Source organism: Schistocerca nitens, chromosome 5, assembly GCF_023898315.1.
Source record: "Schistocerca nitens isolate TAMUIC-IGC-003100 chromosome 5, iqSchNite1.1, whole genome shotgun sequence".
Lineage (NCBI taxonomy): Eukaryota > Metazoa > Arthropoda > Insecta > Orthoptera > Acrididae > Schistocerca > Schistocerca nitens.
In genome coordinates, this window is record NC_064618.1 from 856,894,865 (window position 1) to 856,917,550 (window position 22,686).

At 38.2% G+C, this 22,686-nt stretch overlaps 1 protein-coding gene across 2 annotated transcripts in view; it reads right to left on the reverse strand.

Moving 5' to 3' along the window:
- Positions 1-5,635: 5,635 nt before the first annotated feature.
- Positions 5,636-22,686, reverse strand: part of LOC126260086 (E3 ubiquitin-protein ligase KCMF1-like) — a 99,530-nt gene continuing 82,479 nt past the window's right edge. For both annotated transcript variants that reach the window (XM_049957299.1, XM_049957298.1), the window contains exons 7-8: positions 21,705-21,889; positions 5,636-7,493 (exon numbers count right to left, since the gene is read on the reverse strand). In XM_049957299.1, the coding sequence (XP_049813256.1) occupies positions 6,701-7,493; positions 21,705-21,889 (978 nt within the window). In that variant the 3' untranslated portion in view covers positions 5,636-6,700. The remainder of the gene's footprint in view (positions 7,494-21,704; positions 21,890-22,686) is intronic.

Genomic DNA, 22,686 nt, shown 5'->3' on the forward strand with positions numbered 1-22,686 from the left:
CCCTTATGCTCTCCCTGAAACTCTCTACAACCTCTGGTTCTTTCAGTTTATCCAGGTCCCATCTCCTTAAATTCCCACCTTTTTGCAGTTTCAATGTGCAGTTCATAACCAATAGATTGTGGTCAGAATCCACATCTGCCCCTGGAAATGTCTTACAATTTAAAGCCTGGTTCCTAAATCTCTGTCTTACCATTATATAATCTATCTGATACCTTTTAGTATCTCCAGGATTCTTCCAGGTATACAACCTTCTTTTATGATTCTTGAACCAAGTGTTAGCTATGATTAAGTTATTCTCTGTGCAAAATTCTACAAGGCGGCTCCCTCTTTCATTTCTTCCCCCCAATCCATATTCACCTACTATGTTTCCTTCTCTCCCTTTTCCTACTGACGAATTCCAGTCACCCATGACAATTAAATTTTCGTCTCCCTTCACTACCTGAATAATTTCTTTTATCTCGTCATACATTTCATCAATTTCTTCATCATCTGCAGAGCTAGTTCGCATATAAACTTGTACTACTGTAGTAGGCATGGGCTTTGTGTCTATCTTGGCCACAATAATGCGTTCACTATGCTGTTTGTAGTAGCTAACCCGCACTCCTATTTTTTTATTCATTATTAAACCTACTCCTGCATTACCCCTATTTGATTTTGTATTTATAACCCTGTAATCACCTGACCAAAAGTCTTGTTCCTCCTGCCACCGAACTTCACTAATTCCCACTATATCTAACTTTAACCTATCCATTTCCCTTTTTAAATTTTCTAACCTACCTGCCCGATTAAGGGATCTGACATTCCACGCTCCAATCCGTAGAATGCCAGTTTTCTTTCTCCTGATAACTACGTCCTCTTGAGTAGTCCCTGCCCGGAGATCCGAATGGGGGACTATTTTACCTCCGGAATATTTTACCCAAGAGGACGCCATCATCATTTAATCATACAGTAAAGCTGCGTGTCCTCGGGAAAAATTACGGCTGTAGTTTCCCCTGGCTTTCAGCCGTTCGCAGTACCAGCACAGCAAGGCCGTTTTGGTTAATGTTACAAGGCCAGATCAGTCAATCATCCAGACTGTTGCCCCTGCAACTACTGAAAAGGCTGCTGCCCCTCTTCAGGAACCACTTGTTTGTCTGGTCTCTCAACAGATACCCCTCCGTTGTGGTTGCACCTACGGTACGGCCATCTGTATCGCTGAGGCACGCAAGCCTCCCCACCAGCGGCAAGGTCCATGGTTCATATTCCCATATATTAAACATTTCTAGGGTATGTTGCTACTCAAGTAAATACATATATTGATGTTATGAAACAGGACGTGTACAGTAAAACCCTATTTTTGCCTTCCCACATTTTATGTTTTACCCACTTTTTACATAAATTTTTGTCAGCTACAACTCAAGTCCTATTCTCTCAATACAATACTTCCTCATCATCAATGATTCAGTGTAACATCATTTCCCACATTTTTTCTTTGAAATTACTGCAAGCTTCAAAATTGATTTTCATACAGATTCCTGCAGAAAATTCATCATATTCCTGCTCAAAATCAGTCTTGGAGCAAAACAGAAAATGCATACATGTGACGTTACTGATCATGTAATGTAGCATTAGTGTGGTAGGCAAGATTTTCATTGTGGTATGATGGCTCATGGCTGCCTGTGTAATGGATTCAGTGTCTGGAAATCGCTGTCTTAATGATAATCACGATCTGATAATGACTAGTAGCAACCTCCCTCATGTTCATTGCATTGTATTACAACAGCTTTAATTTAATTTCATAGTCACTTTTACAAATAAAACACCGCTTTTGAAGAAGGCTGTCTCTATAATGCACTTTCACAAATTATTGTTACTTCCATGTGAAATATGCTAGTATGTACTAGGCGCACAGTCTTAAGTTGGTACAACCTGATGCCAGACAAACATTCCGCCTCAGTATGTTCCATAACATGACAATATAATAATTAGACAATATAATAATTAGAGAAAACTCAAATTTTTTAATTTAATATTTTGAACAATATAAAGGTAATGACAGTAAGTGTAATTTATTCATTTTCACTTGTGCCTCCTATTCTTCCCTGTAATTTACACTTTTGGGTTCAGTCCACTGAAGAGTGCAATAAGGGGGCTTTACAGTATTTCTGAAGCTAAAGCTAGGTGTTTCTTTTTATCCATTATATAAATTTCTGTCACAGCTGTGTGTGCTTTATAGTGGAGACCAGCAAAATAATATTTCAAATGTAACCGTTCATTTTCAAACCAGACCTGTACGCTTATCAAAGCAAAATTATCCCGAAACACTTGCATGACGTCTGCACAACACACAGCAACACAACAGATATAGTGTGTTATTATTACATGTATCTCACATTCAAACAGATAAAACTGCACTGCACTGCACTAGTGCAGTTTCATGCACCGCCGAATGTGCCACCCTTGTAATAAGAACACTCCATATCTGTTATCCCAATAAAATGTTGGCACTACATAAATTTATTACGATGGCTATTTTTCTCATCATATTATGTCTAAATAAATGTGTACATGTTAAATACAAATAATCTACAGATTTTCAATGTAAATTTGTTGCACAGTCCAAACTGACACACTGTGTGAGTATCTATAAATGGCAAAATCCTTTCCTGTCACTGACATCAGCCATCGGGCTAGCAGTCAGCTTGTAGTCCACAAATAGTTCTGTGTGTGGGGTGTGGGGATGGGGGTAAGACATCCCTAGCACTCCGATTTGGGTATTGGAAAGTGATGTAAGCATTACTCTTGGAATACCGGCATATTCAGTCCAGAAGGAGGGGAGGAGTGGGGGAAGCTGTTGTGGTAAGACACTCCCCTATGCCCTTAGGAGCAGGTTGAAGTTGTAGCACGTAAAAATGAAATATATTAGTGTTGAACACACAGTTGTTTGGGTTGCTTAGGTTTTGGTGAGCGTCTTGCTGATGTTCAATCCCTTGGACTGTAGGTGATGGTGGAAAGGGCGATATGTAAAGTATAAATGTGGAAAACCTGGAGAAATTTCAACAAATTTAGCCGACCCATGGCTTCATATCTAGGAAGAAATACTGCGGAGGTCAGACACCTGCAGAACTGTGAATGGGGGTGGGGCTGGGAAAAAAGTGACACTTAAAAATAATGAAAAGTGACCAATGCTAGTGCTGTTTTCAATATTGCTAGACCAACTCATGATCATTCCATCTACATCTCATCCCTGTGAGCAGGAGTTTGGGTGAAAATGTAGTGTCACATTCAAATACTCAAAAGTAACTGACATTAATGTCAAATCACAATTTTCAGGTTTTCAGGGCTGATTGGTGACAGTAATGATGACAGAACATCTGTATAATATTGAGATTGATAGTAACAGGGCAATGCCAAGTAGTCAGCTAGTACATTAGGACATTTCATTTTCTCTCTTTCGTTCTTTGGTCTGATACTTTACTCCCATCCTTCTTTGGTTTCATGCTTATGAATTTGAGAGCAACAATGTGAAGCGAGATAGCAAAAACTAATATTATTATGTAAGCATTTCTGCTTCCTCTGAGAAACACAGCAGACAAGAATGTATACTAATATCTTTTTCGCTTTATTTATGTTGTGCCTTCTTGAGTAGCACATGAACTGAATAGTCTGGAACATATTAATGAATCATAGAGATAAAGAAATCTGTTATAACAGCTCTAGATTCTACTGTAATTTTTTCGAGTTCCAGTTTACCTTATATTTTTGCTGTGTACGTGATTTACCATAAATTTTATTAACATTTTGCCTCTTATCAATGTCGTGACAAATTATGGCAAAACTGGTAACAGATGTTTGCGTATAATTATGATGCACAATTCGTGACACAGCAACTCAGATTAACAGAATATCAAGCTTCAGAAATGAACATACCTGTTTTGGACATTAAAAATAGAAGACTTGGTGCTATGAGATTAGTTACTTAAAGTAGAATATTCAATTCAGACAAGCTTTGAGTATTCTGAATGTGAGGTAACTTTCCAATAGAAAGCTGAATTGTTGAAAGATATTACAGAAAACTGGGCTGCTACTGATACAGCCCAATTTGTACTGGTGTGTGGATAATTCAGTTACACACAAAAGTGCAAGTTCTTAATGTGAGTGAACTACATTTTTGAACTGGGCACAGATCATGTTTCACTTGGTTAAGATCATCCACTGACATTGGAGTGCTACATTACAGAATTATTCTCTGTGTCAGTCTATGCAGCAACACTGAATATGCAATAAGAAACAAATCTAGCAGTCACCCTTCTTGCTACGCCATCGGGACACACTTCATCCATAACTGCATGGAAATCAATAGAAATCTGCATTACATAGCTCGTTTTTTGCACACCATGACAGTTTTACTTTTAGCACTTAACAGAGAGAGAGAGAGAGAGAGAGAAGAGAGAGAGAGAGAGAGAGAGAGAGACTGTCTTTTCATTCAAAAGCACAAATCCCCTTGGATACACTCACAGACAAAGCACTAAAAATTCAATAAAATGAGCAAGTGTGTATCATAGTCAGTTCAGCAGCTGACATATATGTATGAACCTTAAATTACATCAATTCATTCTTTTTAAACATACACAAATCCAACCACAAAACAGAAAAATGACCAAGTTATATGCTATAGATTAAGGAATGCTAGGTTTCTTACCAAAAAGTATTTATTTTCATTTTTACTTTAAGGTCATTAGTATTATGCAATTTATGCATAACCTTTAGTAGGTAATTCAAATATCCTGGAGCTAAGCTGTATCAGAATCCTTAAATTTTTATTTCTAGCCTCACTATATCTTCTATACATATTTATTGTATAACTATTGTAAAGCAAATCTCAATAATGAAAGGGGCTGAAAGAAAACTGAACAGAGTTACAATCATATTTTGGAATAGTGCAGAGGGTTATTATGTATTTCACTGGTTGAGTTCAACATCAGTAGCTCCAGAAATATTGATCTGGGCACAAATTTTCTTTACGCAACTGCTATATGAGCTGCATCAAACAGTATATAATGGAGACTGTCTGGTACAGACAATTACATGCATGATTTTGGTAAAAATGCTCTCCGATATTCATGCTTAATAAGCAATTTGCTGTGACAAATTAATAGTGCAGTACTTTAGATAAAAAAAACCAGCTGTGTGCTGCATTTATATTTTATCACAGTGATATCTTCCAATATACCAAAAGAAATTTTACATACTACCTGATCCAATAGTTCTAATAATGCTACTCATCTTATGAAGTGAAAACTTTTCATCAAGTTTTGACACATTTTAATAAAAAAAGAAGCATATAACATATATTCCACATTACTCTAAAGAAGTCTGGCATCTGTTTACAACATTAAACCTAATAGATAATAAATATTGTATTTATAATGATATACGATGCATTACAAATCCGAGTTGTTCCACCATCATTATGCTGATATTACTTGGGTATACTCTTAACCAAGTATTAATGTAACAAAGATAACACTTTTAGGTAGTAACTGCACAAAATAAATTACAGAACAAAACCAAACGGCAGTTGTGCATAATGTCTTTACAAGTTATTCAGGATGGTTGCACAGAAGTGTGATGATAATATTACTAAAACAAACACTCCAAATTGTATGACAGCTTTATTAACCAGTGACATGTCAAAACAAAAAGACAAAATTACTCTGAACTGTTATCTGTCCTCCCAAACAATAAAGTTTAAGCACATTTTTTTATAGGGCTTAATTGATTTAATTACAGCAAATACAAATAAAATGTGGCAATAAAGACTACTACTGCAGCAGCACATGCCCATATTAATCGAAAAAAGTCTATAAAATCTGATGCACGGTGCTCACCTAAATAGATTTCATGAGATTGTTACAGAAATTCATTTGTTAGACCTGTTAATGGTTACACATCTGCATTTAACAGAGAGCAAAGTTTAATCCCTCACATGAATAATTAACAGTCTATGAGTGTGCCAGAACTGTAAAGCACTCTGTGCAATAAATCACAGAAGAGATTACAAAATAATAAAGGTAGGGGGAAAAAAAAGAAATAAAATGGATAGGACTTCTCTCTTTGCCTTAACAAAGACTATGTCTGAAAAAAAAAAAAGATATTTTACATTTGTATTTATGGAAAACAAGATCAGTTCATTCTCAACAGTCTACCACGCACATCCACATCTTGCAGATTCAAGTACACACACACAGCCCACACACAAGCTATTTTACAACAGTCTGCAAAAGCTGGTCAGACTGACATGCCCAAGGTGTTTATTACCAAGTATATTAACATATATATCAAGGTTTAGTTACGACTTACTTATAAGGTCATATACATATATATAACAATATACAACAGAACCCTACCCCCAATGTAAGAATGTCACAATAATTCAAATCTTTAATACAAAGATCTGAGACTGCTGAATATATATTTGCTTTTAAAATTTAGCAAAAACTGTGACAGACTAATGAGTGACCATAGTCACAGTCAACAAATAGATATCCTGACTCCCACGAAGAACAAGAGGATGTCTCTTTATGTCAGACTCACCAACTTTCACATAGTTTGTACACAGATGGCAAAATATAATTACAAATAAATGAAGGATCCAATGAATTAACAGTGGAATTTAATTCTAAGCAGCTGGACTAGATACAGGACCAATAGCCATTTGTTAACGAGGTGGCGGGGGTTCGGCAGAACGATTCCTAGTGCCTGCACTAGCTTCTGTGGCTCCCGTGCTACTGCCAGTTCCCGGTCGAACAGGCTTCCTACGAGAAGGAGCAGGGGAAGAGGCGCCGCCTCGAGCACCTGGTACGGGAAGAGCTGCAGCCACTGAAAGGAGAGGGGATGGGGCAACTTCCCTAACTGTGCCAGTGCCTGTCACAACCCGTACTGTCGGGACCACTTGCACTCGCTGCGGAGGTGGCGGCACCGACTGTCGAGTCAGCACTGGAGCAGGGCCTCTAGCAACAGTTGGTGCAGCACGCCTTAATGTTCCTGGGACAGGCTGCGGTTGTTGCTGGGCCTGTGGGAGAAGATGCTGATGCTGCTTAACAACTTGCTGCTGTAGTAGGTGCTCTCGATGGCGCACTGTGTGGGGCATACAGGTAGAAACCTGTGCAGCTGCCACAGGTGCAGGCTGATGACCCTGTCCGATGGGCTGCTGAGGCGCAGTTATCCCTTGGGAGTCCGTGCTTCTCCCCTCTCCTTCCGAGAGATTTTTTGTATTATCTAATGGGGCACCAGCTGATGTTTTCAAAGTTACACACTCTTCCTCAGCAGCAGCTTTTTCTTCACTTTCTTTCCGTACTCCTATCACTTCAGCACCTTTTCCCGTCAAGGACAGCTTCGACGCTTCTTCGACAATTGATGATAAAACAACTTCCTGCACAAAGAGGCTACGATTTGCCCTTTCTCGTTCCAAAACTTGGAGCTCCGCATCTGTCAGATGTGGATTGAAGCATCTGTAATCAAGAAATATTCTATGTATTTCTAATGCCCAATATTATCACATAGCTTTAAAAAAATACCTATAGTTATTGAAAAATGCGTTAAAACCAGATTCTGTATTTTCTAAATTTGGCAGCAGAAGACAAATAAAACAAAGTACATTTAAAGCAAGAGTTATGTTTCTTTGATGCATGTAACTCACAAACAACAGTAACAATAGTGGGGGGGGGGGGAGACATTTAATGCTGTTCATTAATGCCCCTCACCCCCATCCAAAACAGAAGTTAAATTTTCTCAGAGAGGGTTCAGAGTTGGCTACAGATAGCCTTTATCTGTATCTGAACTGTAGTCCTGAATGGCATTTCTCCACTGTCTATACACTTTTTTTCGTGAATGCCGATAAATGGGGGAGTCGTTTATAGGATTAAGCGAGTTTTCTTTGCTAAGAATAAAGAAGACCATACAAGGAGAGAAGCAGTATAGAGGGAGCAAGCTCGACCTTGTTCACACAGTGCAGTAACTATAACTGTCCTTTTGCTACATACAAAACAGTTCAAAAAGAAGCAGTAGCACACGGAGATAATGAACACTTAAATGTTTCATGTAACAAACTGAAGGTGGTGGTTGTTGTGGTCTTCAGTCCTGAGACTGGTTTGATGCAGCTCTCCATGCTCCTCTATCCTGTGCAAGCTGCTTCATCTCCCAGTACCTACTGCAGCCTACATCCTTCTGAATCTGCTTAGTGTATTCATCTCTTGGTCTCCCTCTACGATTTTTACCCTCCACGCTGCCCTCCAATGCTAAATTTGTGATTCCTTGATGCCTCAGAACATGTCCTGCCAACCGGTCCCTTCTTCTGGTCAAGTTGTGCCACGAACTCCTCTTCTCCCCAATTCTATTCAATACCTCCTCATTAGTTATGTGATCTACCCACCTAATCTTCAGCATTCTTCTGTAGCACCACATTTCGAAACTGAAGGTATCTTACTGAAATATTTTATAATAGTATTTATTGTTACTCATTACATGTCAGTTCTCAAAAATATGTCGGTCACTTGCAGGCTACTACATTGTTACTGCACACAGTATTGTTTGATTGCTGACATTGACATCAGCAAAAAGACCGAAATACTTGCCACATTAATATTTTCTTATCTTTACTAATTCAACTAGGATGCTGAGTATTCAGGAAAATGTTTTCTACTTTGCACACAAATCCATGTTAGAATGTAAAAGAAGCGAAAGTGACCACTGAATATGTCTACAGTAATCATATAGAACATATGGCTGTTAATAAAAGGGAAGGGGGTGAGGGGGGGGGGAACTATTGTTAAAAATTATTGTTTATTGTGAATACAACAATAAACATGAAAACCCCTAAAATTTATTTTGCTTCCTATCCATTATCTTTCTTATTATGGTATTTATCTGTTCTACAACTTCTTTCCCAATTTGTAGTGATCTCCAGCTCCATAATTTTGGATCAACTTTTATTCACTTAGTCTCAGCACTTATGGTCTATTAATTTTGTTTCTTCAGCTGCATACATTGGATAAAATACAATCCCCAATCTCTATGATTTTCATAATAATCATTTCCAAGCAAAATCTATGAACAAAATACTGGACTGCCTAGTGAATAATAATGAATAAGATTATTTATCTTGCATATTGAGCTTAGGTTAACTAACACACTGAAGCCGATGGACGTACTAGATACGTTCACTATGTTTTAACCATAAAATCAGACAGATATATGTCTTACATTCTTCACTTCCAACTTATTTATTTGTGATTTAAACGTGTCTTTTACGTTTGTATGTGGCGAGACTAATTGTTTGGCTTGTTGTGAGTGCATTGTTGATGGCTAGCGCATGCCAGTCACTCGTGAATGGTACCTGTGTTACGAGAACTGCACAAGCGCGATCGGAATATTGTTGAAGGTTGTTTTGTTCTATGTCAGCTGCCATGTTGTGCTATTGTGTGCATCCTTCCCTTGTGTAAAAACAGAAATAGTAAATATGGCTAACAGGCATCGCTTGCTTGTCAAACTTAGAGATTGAAGAACTCTTAAACAATGGCTCAGAACTTTATGATCTTTCGAATGACATCAGTGATTTTTCAGAAGACTATGACGACTCACGTGGGCTGGAGAGCGAAACCTGTGCTGCTGATAGAAACAATGATAGTAAGTATGAAGAAGCTAATGCACAACTTTCTATTAGTCAGGTTTGTCATTCAGTTCAACAGCCTGCCCTTCATAATAAATGGTGTGATTTTGATGCACTTCCTGAATTACCTCTGTTTGAAGAAACGAGTGGAATTCAGGTTCCTGTCGATACATTATCGTCAGAACTAGACTATTTGTTGCAATTTTTGATCAGAGAATGTATCTAAAAGTAAAGTCAGAGACAAATATATATGCTACTGATACTGTTTCTGAACTTCGCCGTAAGAACAGAATCAAACCAAAATATTTATGGAAGAAATGGAGAGCAGTCAGGATACATGAAGTACATCAATTTTTTGCAATCGTTTTGCATGAGTGTGTTGTAAAGAAATCTAAACTTAGGTATTATGGTTCTGAAGACACTGTGCTTGCTTCATCATCTGCTTCTCAGCTAATGTCACGAGACAGATTTTTTGCCAGATTCAAGATGGTGCATGTGAACAACAATGTGCTATGGATACTTCAACAAGAACCAAGCCATGATCCTCTGTATAAAGTAAGATCTGTTTGGGACTTTTTCACAGAAAGACGCAGAAAAGTCTTTTATCCATCACCAAATCAGACTGTGGATGAAGCAATACATCCTTTTTGAGGAAGAATCGGATTGTGTGTTTATACGAAAGACAAACCAGATAAATATGGGATAAAACAGTATGTTGTAAAAGATGCTCGAACAGGTTACATTGCAATGCTGAAGTTTATACTGGAGGAAAAGGAATGTTGACAATTCTGTCAAATTCCTGCTGCTGAGGCTGTGTTCCTCTTACCTGAAAAAAAGGACATGGGGAATATATGAACAATTTTATACAAGTCCTGCAGTCCTTGAAGAACTATGGGAAAGGCAGTCTTACAAATATTTACTATTAAAAACAGTCTTGATCACGATTTATTTATCAAGGTGACCTGTTTCGACCACTACTGTGGTCACCTTCAGACCTACAAGTTGTATACAAAGCTTTAATTAGAGGGCTACATACATTAAAGAAAATACATAAAGTTATAAAGCTATAAAACGATGAATTACCATTGAGTAGGAACCTCTTTCTGTTGGAGAATCACTACTGAAGAAACCAGTGCACGTCTTACTATATATAATGGAGGCTCCACCCACTTCCGACTGCATGATGTCATTACTAACCAATGGGTTATAAGTCGAATTACAATTAAAAATTTCTTAGTTAAAAGAACATTGTCAAGAATTAAAAATAAATACACACTAAACCATTTGGAACCACTGGTTGCCATGGTGAAGTTGGACGCAGTTGCAAAGATGAGGCAGAAGGCTTCTTTCCACTGAAGTTGTTGTAAAGTCAATAGTCGAACTAGTGGTTGCCATGGTGAAGACAAACGCCAATGCAAAGATGTGGCAGCAGGCTCCTTTCCAATGAAGTTGTTGCGAAAGTGGAATGGCGAAGACTGTCACGTCAGACGATGTATTATTGAGCAGCAACATGTCTTTATTGAAACGATTTTCAATGAGTAAGTTGCAATAATCTGTAGCTGACATGTATACTACATGCTGCACAAATACGATACGAAGTAGTTGTCCGTATATATGAAATATTGTCTATGAAGTCGGTGTGTAAATTACATGTGACTATTTTTAAAAGGCTTTGCTACGCCTTAAGTTATATTCCAGTCTTATAAGCAAATAAAAATAATGAAAATGGAAGGAATTTAAAATTATAATATTATGAGCCATATTGTCAAAAATAAAAGGATGTTAATTAGCAATATGCAGTCTAAAAGCATATAAGCAAAAATTCTAAAACAGATAGTCAGTCATAAAATAATGTTTGGTAAAATAAAATTACAATGTAAAGATAAAATATTTCCTAAAAGTCTTAATAATTTAAAAATTTTTAAAAAACAAAGGACAGAAGAGTAAACATTCTAAATCAGATCGTCGAAAAGTTCAAAGAAATGTTTGTCTTTCAACTGAAGTTGTTCATTTAAAACAGATAATGGATTACATTTGTGAAGTGAAAAGATTTCAATTTCTTCTAAAGTATTTAGCAGTGGTCCTTTTGGCACAGTATGTAATATTTTCAAATTGTTAGAAATGCAACCCTCAGAATGATTGTATCCATCAAGATGTTGACCAAATATTGATTTGGTACGTGCAGTACCAGTAGTATGTTCTTTGAAACGTGGTAGAAAGTAACGGCCAGTTTGGCCAATATTTCAGATAAAATAAATAAATAATTTAAGAACACAAGCATGACAATAGCATTTAAAACTAATAACCCCCTACAGATGAAACTGAAACACAATTGGAGACTAAAATATATACCAAAAGTCAGGCGTTTACAAAATAATATGTAATGACTGTGAGAAACAGTATATTGACCAAACTGGCCGTAACTTTCTAACACGTTTCAAAGAACATACTACTGGTACTTCACGTACCAAATATATTTGGTCAACATCTTGATGGATACAATCATTCTGAGGGTTGCATTTCTAACAATTTGAAAATATTACATACTGTGCCAAAAGGACCACTGCTAAATACTTTAGAGAAATTGAAATCTTTTCACTTCACAAATGTAATCCATTATCTGTTTTAAATGAACAACTTCAGTTGAAAGACAAACATTTCTTTGAACTTTTCGACGATCTGATTTAGAATGTTTACTCTTCTGTCCTTTGTATTTTTAAGAATTTTTAAATTATTAAGACTTTTAGGAAATATTTTATCTTTACATTGTAATTTTATTTTACCAAACATTATTTTATGACTGACTATCTGTTTTAGAATTTTTGCTTATACGCTTTTAGACTGCACATTGCTAATTAACATCCTTTTATTTTTGACACTATGGCTCATAATATTATAATTTTAAATTCCTTCCATTTTCATTATTTTTATTTGCTTATAAGACTGGAATATAACTTAAGGCGTAGCAAAGCCTTTTAAAAATAGTCACATGTAATTTACACACCGACTTCATAGACAATATTTCATATATACGGACAACTACTTCGTATCGTATTTGTGCAGCATGTAGTATACATGTCAGCTACAGATTATTGCAGCTTACTCATTGAAAATCGTTTCAATAAAGACATGTTGCTGCTCAATAATACATCGTCTGACGTGACAGTCTTCGCCATTCCACTTTCGCAACAACTTCGTTGGAAAGGAGCCTGCTGCCACATCTTTGCACTGGCGTTTGTCCTCACCATGGCAACCACTAGTTCGACTATTGACTTTACAACAACTTCAGTGGAAAGAAGCCTTCTGCCTCATCTTTGCAACGGCATCCAACTTCACCATGGCAACCAGTGGTTCCAAATGGTTCACTAACAGGCCTTGAGAGGGCAACCCATGTACTGCCAAACCGAAGTTCATTTTTCCTACATATTTAAATATTTTTAATGCTTCTTAATTGACAATATCTGTTTAATAAGCTAAGTTTAGTGTGTATTTATTTTTAATTCTTGACAATGTTCTTTTAACTAAGAAATTTTTAATTGTAATTCGACTTATAACCCATTGGTTAGTAATGACATCATGCAGTCAGAAGTGGTTGGAACCTCCATTATATATAGTAAGACGTGCACTGGTTTCTCCAGTAGTGATTCTCCAACAGAAAGAGGTTCCTACTCAATAGTAATTCATCGTTTTATAGCTTTATAACTTTATGTATTTTCTTTAATGTATGTAGCCCTCTAATTAAAGCTTTGTATACAACTTGTAGGTCTGAAGGTTACCACAGAAGTGGTCGAAACTGGTCACCTTGATAAATAAATAGTGATCAAGACTGTTTTTAATAGTAAACATACATTCGGAGTTGGAATTGTGATGAAGAACAGGATAGGTTTGCCTAGGGACCTAATAAATCAAAAACCAAAGAAACGAGAAATGACATTTCATCGCAAAGGACACCTTTTCTGCTTAAGATGGAAAGACAAACTTTATGTACGCATGTTGTCAACACAGCATAAGGTGACTGCTTCACATGTCCGTGTAGAATCCAGGAGTGGATAGTAAAGCCAGATGTTGTGCTAGACTACAACTTGGATAAAACGTGTTGACAGAGGAGACCAGCTGATGAGTTATCATCCCTTCCAGAGAAAGACGGTGAAATGGCGGGAAAAGATTTTCTTCGATATTTTTATGAGGGCAATTGTGAATGTCAACATTATTCCCAATACCAAAATATCAAAAAAGTATGCATTAGCAGATTTTATCTGTAAATTAGGAAAGCAATTGGTTCAAAAAGGAGGAGTGAAACTAAATAAAAACATACATTCAGCATCTGTAATTGCAAGTGCAAACAGACTCACAGCACGTCATTTTCCTGAGAAAGTGCCACCAACACAAAAGAAAACAAATCCAGCTAGAAGGTGTAATGTCTGTTGAGCACAAGGGAATATTGCAGGAAAGGCAGTGAGCAAAGAGACCAGATACTACTGTAGGCCATGTAACAAATGCTTTTGTGTTACTGAGTGTTCTGAAAGATTCACACCAGAGTGAGGTTCTCTAAATTGTAAAAATGAGAGAGGGGAAAAAAAACATATTTCACAATAGAACACTTTACCTATAAATGAAGCATTATTTCCTGCTGACAAGTGATTTTAAATCAACAGGCTATCATTCCCTACGACTTACAAAAATTTTGTCCACTTCAGGGAAAAATAAAAATTCTGAAAAACAGTGTCTTTAGAGTAATATCTACAAATCCTTGTATAATTTATTTGTGCTAAATGTAGACATATTCATAAAAAGGAAGGATGGGAGGTTAAGCTGATATACTGCCTAAAGAGATAAGTGGATTAGTAAATTTACAAAAAAATTGTAAATTGTAGCAAATTTCCTCAGGATCTGGGTACTAACTGGATAGCTGACCCGTTATAGACTCTAATGTGGTAGCAGAACACATTCAACAAAGCAAGCCACTTACTGTGGAACATTCATCTCTTGATTTTGAAAACACGTACGAACACATGCACACAGCCTGCTCCCATGGGGAAGACCCTTCTCCTGATTATAATTGTTTTACTAGATTTACCCAACTTCATATCTCAAGTAGAGATGTAAAATAACCAGCAAACCCACAGAGGGACAATTCCCGATGCAGCACAGAGAATAGAAAATTAGTATCTTTGGCAAAACGAAAGTTCCAATTACCCCTTGTTCTGTGGTCATGCAGTGCTGGAAAATGTGGAGATTACTTGCACAAAATGTTCTATCAACTTCTATGTTGAGTCTTTCTAGTGGGTTCGGGAACTTTCAGAACACATTGCACCTCCAACCAATTGCCTCCCAAACAACTGTGGCCTTACTGAAAAAGTTTATAATATTTAGAAACTTATACCCAAACTGATCTTTCACTCCTTAGCAATGTATATTTCAAACTTTTGCTGAGCTGCATACTTGTTCGTGATTTCTGAAAGCCATAACAGTCTAAATAGTCTTGTCCCACAGTTAGTACTCTGTATCCATGTACTCAGTTTATTACCATCTACCACCTATGTAAACCACCAGATTCTTCTCTTTTAGGAAGCATGCACCCTTTCCACCATGTTATGATTCAATAAGAGGACTACTATTACAGAGATTTTACAAGCATTTTGTGTTCCAATTAGTTCTTCCTGATTTTTTCATTTTTGTATATTTTATAGTTTTGTGTGTGTGTGTGTGTGTGTGTGTGTGTGTGTGTGTGTGAGAGAGAGAGAGAGAGAGAGAGAGAGAGAGAGAGAGGGGGGGGGGTAGGAGGAGGAGGAGGAGGAGGAGGAGAGATCTTCATTACAACCATTCTGTTCCAACTTAGAACAGAATACACCCTATAACTATTATTAGCTGGAACTGCATCACGGGAACATGCCTTCTGAACACCTATTCATTTTTGCTGATACCCACCAGCAGTATATGCATCCCATGAAACGTTTCCAAGTTGAATCTTCTCAGCAGCCATACACTGCACTGCCATGCACCTCACGTAAGTCATTTTGTTTTTATATATGCACAGGCTTATAACACCTTCATGATCTGGCACTTAAGCAACTTCACTACAAAACATACAATGTTCCACTGTCATGCCCAACAGTGGCGTTATGTCCTGACTTTATGATAGTGCTGACGAGCAGCCAGCTCAGTAAAAATTGTAATCCAGCCACGGCAGGACTGTTCAGCAAAGTTACACGATGTGCTCCCCATTTGTGACTAGAAATGAGGAGGGAGCTGCAGCTAATCTTAAGAAATGTGTTATTTGAAAATGTTGCTGTTGGTATCAATTTGATTGTAAGCATATTTACAAAACTGTTTGGTAATGGTTTCGCTCAAGATACTGCTGCAGAATTAAGAAGTTATTATCACCAGTCAATGTCTGGCATCACAGTGGAAGAGTGATTTTAACTACACTGAAAATTTAATATAAGGAATGTAAAAAAGTGCTAAACACTGATACTACAGCATGACAAACCAACTATTAAAACTAGCCCTGCCGACTAGGAAAGCTAAAATAAAGTTATATAATACAATCATCAGACCACTTCTAATCTATGGGGCAAAAACATGGAGCCTAACGAAAACAGAACACCACCATTTACAAGTGTTTGAGAATAAAGTTTATAGAAAAATCTTTGGTCCATATTATGACAATGAATCACAATGCTGGAAGAGAAGACAACATAGAAATCCACGAGCTATCACAACAACCAACGATAGTAAACATAATAAATGCTAGAAGACTGCAATGGGCTGGACATCTGATGAGAATGAAATAAGACCAAATTGTGTTAAGAATATTCACGGAGAAGCCATATGGCAAAAGACCAAGGGGGAGACCCAGGAGTACTTGGCGCAATGAAATTGACTGAATATGTAAACGATTGGGTATAAAGAACTGGGAAGAGGCAGCACAGGACAGGAGCAGCTGGATGAATTATGTGAGATCGGCATGGGAGCTTCAAGTCCCTTAGAAGCCTAATGCCACCGCCGCCGCCGCCGCCGCCGCCGCCGCCGCCGCCACCACCACCACCACCACCACCACCACCACCACTACTACTAATGATCAATATCCTTTCTGTGGCCATCTAAAAAAGAATCAATTTCTGGCACAAGCAGAGGAAAAGCCAATTAGTAAAATTAATCAACAATGTGAACTTGTTTGCTAATGAAATTCCCTACCAGGCCACTCCTGAAAGGCATTCCAGTTCTATAAGAATTAATGCCTTCTAGGAGAAGCCCGATTAGCTCTTCTCTTGATGTCACCGTTATTGTCAACTCAAAATATGCTGTAGCTGAAATTCTAATTCAGTTTTGAAAAGATAAAATGATTCTGGAAAAGGAAGGACATATAAGACAAATAAAATAGCAAGATGATGTGGGTTACGAGATAAAACACATTAACAGAGCATAACAGGACAGGATCACACAACCAGGTGGTACTGCGAGACAAATGCATGCATCTTCATTACTTCAGCAATATTTCACATTTTGTAATTTCATACTGATTGCTCTAAAATCACTGCTCACATTTTTACTACAGTAAGTATCCAACAAAGTATTTTTTTATGATGTTATGTTTGGATGTTACATTCTTTTTATATTACTACTCAACAAGACCATTCGAGAAAATCTGGAAAACTGAGATCAGGGTGTCGTGACAAATTACTATTTCAATTATGTATGAATGTATGCATTACTATTGCATTATTACGTGTGTGTGTGTGTGTGTGTGTGTGTGTGTGTGTGCCGCACATCAGATTAGCAAACTTGGGGGGGGGGGGGGAACGGCAAATGCACTAGTGCAATCTTGTCTAAAAGAAAATTATAAAGCTTCCATATGGTCTGAACCAAGAGGTCACACTATTATAACATTTTTCTTCACATTAATCCTGTCTATAATGGTGCTGCTCTATTCCAAGATTTGGCCAATTTATTTTATTTAACTTTGCGAAATGAAAGAGGAAGCCGCCTGGTAGAATTATGCATAGAGCATAACTTAATCATAGCTAACACTTGGTTCAAGAATCATGAAAGAAGTTTGTATACATGGAAGAACACTGGAGATACTAAAAGGTATCAGATAGATTATATAATGGTAAGACAGAGATTTAGGAACAAGGTTTTAAATTGTAAGGCATTTCCAGGGGGCAGATGTGGACTCTGACCACAATCTATTGGTTATGAACTGTAGATTAAAACAGAAGAAACTGCAAAAAGGTAGGAATTTAAGGAGATGGGACCTGGATAAACTGAAAGAACCAGAGGTTGTAGAGAGTTTCAGGGAGAGCATAGGGGAACAATTGACAGGAATGGGGGAAAGAAATACTGTAGAAGAAGAATGGGTAGCTTTGAGGGATGAAGTAGTAAAGGCAGCAGAGGATCAAGTAGGTAAAAAGACAAGGGCTAGTAGAAATCCTTGGGTAACAGAAGAGATACTGAATTTAATTGATGAAAGGAGAAAATACAAAAAGGCAGCAAGTGAAGCAGGCAAAAAGGAATACAAACATCTCAAAAATGAGATCAAGAGGAAGTGCAGAATGGCCAAGCAGGGAAGGCTAGAGGACAAATGTAAGGATGTAGAGGCTTATCTCACGAGGGGTAAGATAGATACTGCCTACAGGAAAATTAAAGAGACCTTTGAAGAAAAGAGAACCACTTGCATGAATATCAAGAGCTCAAATGGAAACCCAGTTCTAAGCAAAGAAGGGAAAGCAGAAAGGTGGAAGGAGTATATAGAGGGTCTATACAGGGGCAATGTTCTTGAGGACAATATTATGGAAACGGAAGAGCATGTAGATGAAGATGAAATGGGAGATATGATATTGCGTGAAAAGTTTGACAGAGCACTGAAAGACCTAAGTCGAACCAAGGCCCCGGGAGTAGACAACATTCCATTAGAAATACTGACAGCCTTGGGAGAGCCAGTCCTGACAAAACTCTACCATCTGGTGAGCAAGATGTATGAGACAGGCAGAATTCCCTCAGACTTCAAGAAGAATATAATAATTCCAATCCCAAAGAAAGCAGGTGTCGACAGATGTGAAAATTACTGAACTATCAGCTGCAAAATACTAACACAAATTCTTTACAGACGAATAGAAAAACTGGTAGAAGTCGACCTCGGGGAAGATCAGTTTGGATTCCGTAGAAATGTTGGAACACGTGAGGCAATACTGACCCTACGACTTATCTTAGAAGAAAGATTAAGGAAAGGCAAACCTATGTTTCTAGCATTTGTAGACTTAGAGAAAGCTTTTGACAATGTTGACTGGGATACTCTCTTTCAAATTCTGAAGGTGTCAGGGGTAAAATACAGGGAGCGCAAGGCTATTTACAATTTGTACAGAAACCAGATGGCAGGTATAAGAGTCGAGGGGCATGAAAGGGAAGCAGTGGTTGGGAAGGGAGTGAGACAGGGTTGTAGCCTCTCCCCGATGCTATTCAATCTGTATATTGAGCAAGCAGTAAAGGAAACGAAAGAAAAGTTCGGAGTAGGCATTAAAATCCATGGAGAAGAAATAAAAACTTTGAGGTTCGCCGATGACATCGTAATTCTGTCAGAGACAGCAAAGGACTTGGAAGAACAGTTGAACGAAATGGACAGTGTCTTGAAAAGAGGGTATAAGATGAACGTCAACAAAAGCAAAACGAGGATAATGGAATGTAGTCGAATTCAGTCGGGTGATGCTGAGGCAATTAGATTAGGAAATGAGACACTTAAAGTAGTAAAGGAGTTTTGCTATTTGGGGAGCAAAGTAACTGATGATGGTCAAAGTAGAGAGGATATAAAATGTAGACTGGCAATGGCAAGGAAAGCGTTTCTGAAGAAGAGAAATTTGTTAACATCGAGTATAGATTTAAGTGTCAGGAAGTCGTTTCTGAAAGTATTTGTATGGAGTGTGGCCATGTATGGAAGTGAAAAACGGACGATAAATAGTTTGGACTTTAAGAGAATAGAAGCTTTTGAAATGTGGTGCTACAGAAGAATGATGAAGATTAGATGGGTAGATCACATAACTAATGAGGAGGTGTTTAATAGAATTGGGGAGAAGAGAAATTTGTGGCACACCTTGACTAGAAGAAGGGATCGTTTGATAGGACATATTCTGAGGCATCAAGGGATCACCAATTTAGTATTGGAGGGCAGCACGGAGGGTAAAAATCGTAGAGGGAGACCAAGAGATGAATACACTAAGCAGATTCAAAACGATATAGGCTGCAGTAGGTACTGAGAGATGAAGAAGCTTGCACAGGATAGAGTAGCATGGAGAGCTGCATCAAACCAGTCTCAGGACTGAAGACCGCAACAACACAATAACAACTTTGTGACCAGATGCTACTCCTGTTTCTGCTGTCACCAGTTACTTGAGGGAGGGAAGTCACGTGCACCACGGGAGGGAAGTCACGTGCACCACCTGTCTGTGAATCACGTAAATTTTGCTCTGCACATTTTAACTATTTGTTTATCATGATTTCTGAGGTGTTAATTGGGGACAAGCCTAAAAGAGCATGGGAAACCAACTATAATCCACAGTTGGCCAGTACACCAGCCACAATTGTTAATCTGACTTGCAGATTCAATCCAGGTGCGGTTTACCTTCCTGTCTCGATTTCCACCACGCAACACATCACATATACGAAAAAGCCTATCCAATAGATCATACTACTGAAGTTACCTGGAAAGCTAGATTCCCTAAAACTGTAAATAGAAAGAAAACATTGTTTACTGGAAAATATTTATTGGATCACTGTAGCAAACACGAGCTGCTACTCAACATTCACCAAAAAAATTAATTCAGTTATCATGCCATGGGAATAAACTTCTATATTCTTGTGTCACATAAATCTGCTGTCCAGTGTTGAAAACAGTGTGTAGCAGCCAATTACACATTTTCACGGCAGTATGAATGCCAACTAAAGAGCAATTTCTTCCACTAGAAACAAACCATGGGACATGAGCAGGCTCTGTACTACATGACAGATAGCAAATCCTTAGCTAATTTTTGCAGAAAATCTGCTGCATAATGAGCCATATATGGATCAGAATGATCACAAATCATTGTATAATTTTTTTTTTAAACTTTCCTACTTTTGTTGCCCAAAATACTCGGAGCGACTATTTTTCAGTTGCTGCAACTATGGCACTAAAAGAGTGATTAAGTAGATGTCAACATGTGCAGTTTGTGGCACTTCCCTGCAACTCTCTCACATGGACACTTGCTGTTTGCTGTGTACAACTTGTCTGTATGGAAAACTTCATTTCTGGATAACGCTCATTTATCTGTCTCCAAGCAGTGCAGGCTATGAACATGGCACATAAACCTATCACTTTCACCAACAGGAAGTAAAATGTGCTAAATAAGTGTGAATAAATGAAACATTTAACTTTCCTGCTCGAGTACCTGTCGGCAGGCTGTCAAGTGCCCAAGGGCACAGGTGGGCAGGGGTAAGGGGGACAAACAACTGACAAGCAAGCAGTACGACAGATGAGTCATGCAGACATCACATGCAGGGGTGCCAATGTGGCTTGTGCATGCACAGAATGCATGCAGCAGGGCACCTGGCATGTAGCCTCTCTAGTTATGCCTGCCTAAGGGTAAGCTGAGGGATCCCCTTGCCCCTTGTGGCAGTGTTGGTATTGTCTAGTTTAGGTTTTAGGGTGACAAAGCACTAGGAGATTTCTCATGCAGCACTATTGTATGACAGAAATACAACAATATTTCCTTATTCCATACAGCCAGATCTCACAAATTGAAATTTGGACTATAGAGTAATCAATGTAACTCATAAATATGATAATTTCATCTTGATTAGGTCCTTTCACATAAAGTTTTCCAGATAAGTGTTTACTGCAACTTTAGATACCTTAAAAGAAATTCATTGCTAAACACCTTTCTCCAAGTTCTCTCTCCACCAAATAACAACAGAAAGTCATTATAACAATGAACATCAGCGTTACACTCCACAACAAAACAAGAAACTAAATAGTTCAGTCTAGTAAAGTACTGCTAGCACGCTTTTAAAACAATTAATATACCTAGAAAGCAGGAACTGAGAACTGTTCTGAGAATTCTGAGCTTTTGACTCTGATGGCACAGCAGGATTTCCTGTTGTCGTGGTTCCAGCTGCACCTGAACCCGAAGATCCCGCTCCACCAGTATTTGCTGATGAAGCTGTTTGTGTTTGCCTCCGAGGTAACCGCTCCAGTTGTTGTCGTGCAGCCTGAAACAAGTACACTGAGCCACTGAATATGTTCTTTGAACAAATGGTAATCAATCAAATATCTGTTTTCATTCCTCTACAGAGTGGATAGCACATAAATTACATAAATTATCAAGAAATAATTTTCCTCCCACAGTCCATACATCAATCCAAAAATCTGGCAAGCAATTTCAAAGTAACAGGTAGTCACCTAAGACCTTATATCCTGGAAACTTAGATACATGGCTTGAATTTTAGTATCAACTACAAGTGTTCCATTACGAAGTTGTTTGACACTTTTTAGGTGTCCAGCAACACCCTCCAGTGCCTTGTAGATACAGAAATGGGAGACCTTCTCAAAGGTTTCCTTGTTCTCTTGATTACAATGAAAGTTTTATGGCACACTAGTGCCCTGTTACTAGAATTCTGAGAGTTCTTCTCGGGAGGATTAACCAACTGAGCTCTCTTTGACGAGTGGATGTGGCTACTACCTGATGGTACACCCATCCCATCAGGAGTAGTAGTTTGATGAGACCGTTCCACAGGAATACCACAGGACACGAGGGAATCAAACATCAACCCAGGAGGCAGAGCCCTGCATGCCTGAGCAATCCTTATACAACTTGGGGGGGGGGGGGCAGGTGCCCCAGAGGTTGCCTGCTGGAGACTTTTACCTCAACAGCCATTCACCTCATCAGCATATTACACACTTTGAGGTTGAGGATTTTTTTGAGGTGTGTACCTTCCTCGTGGTCCAGGCAGTGAAGCCTAGGCCCCCATCCGCCATTCTCCAAAACACACAACATTCCACTGCTGAG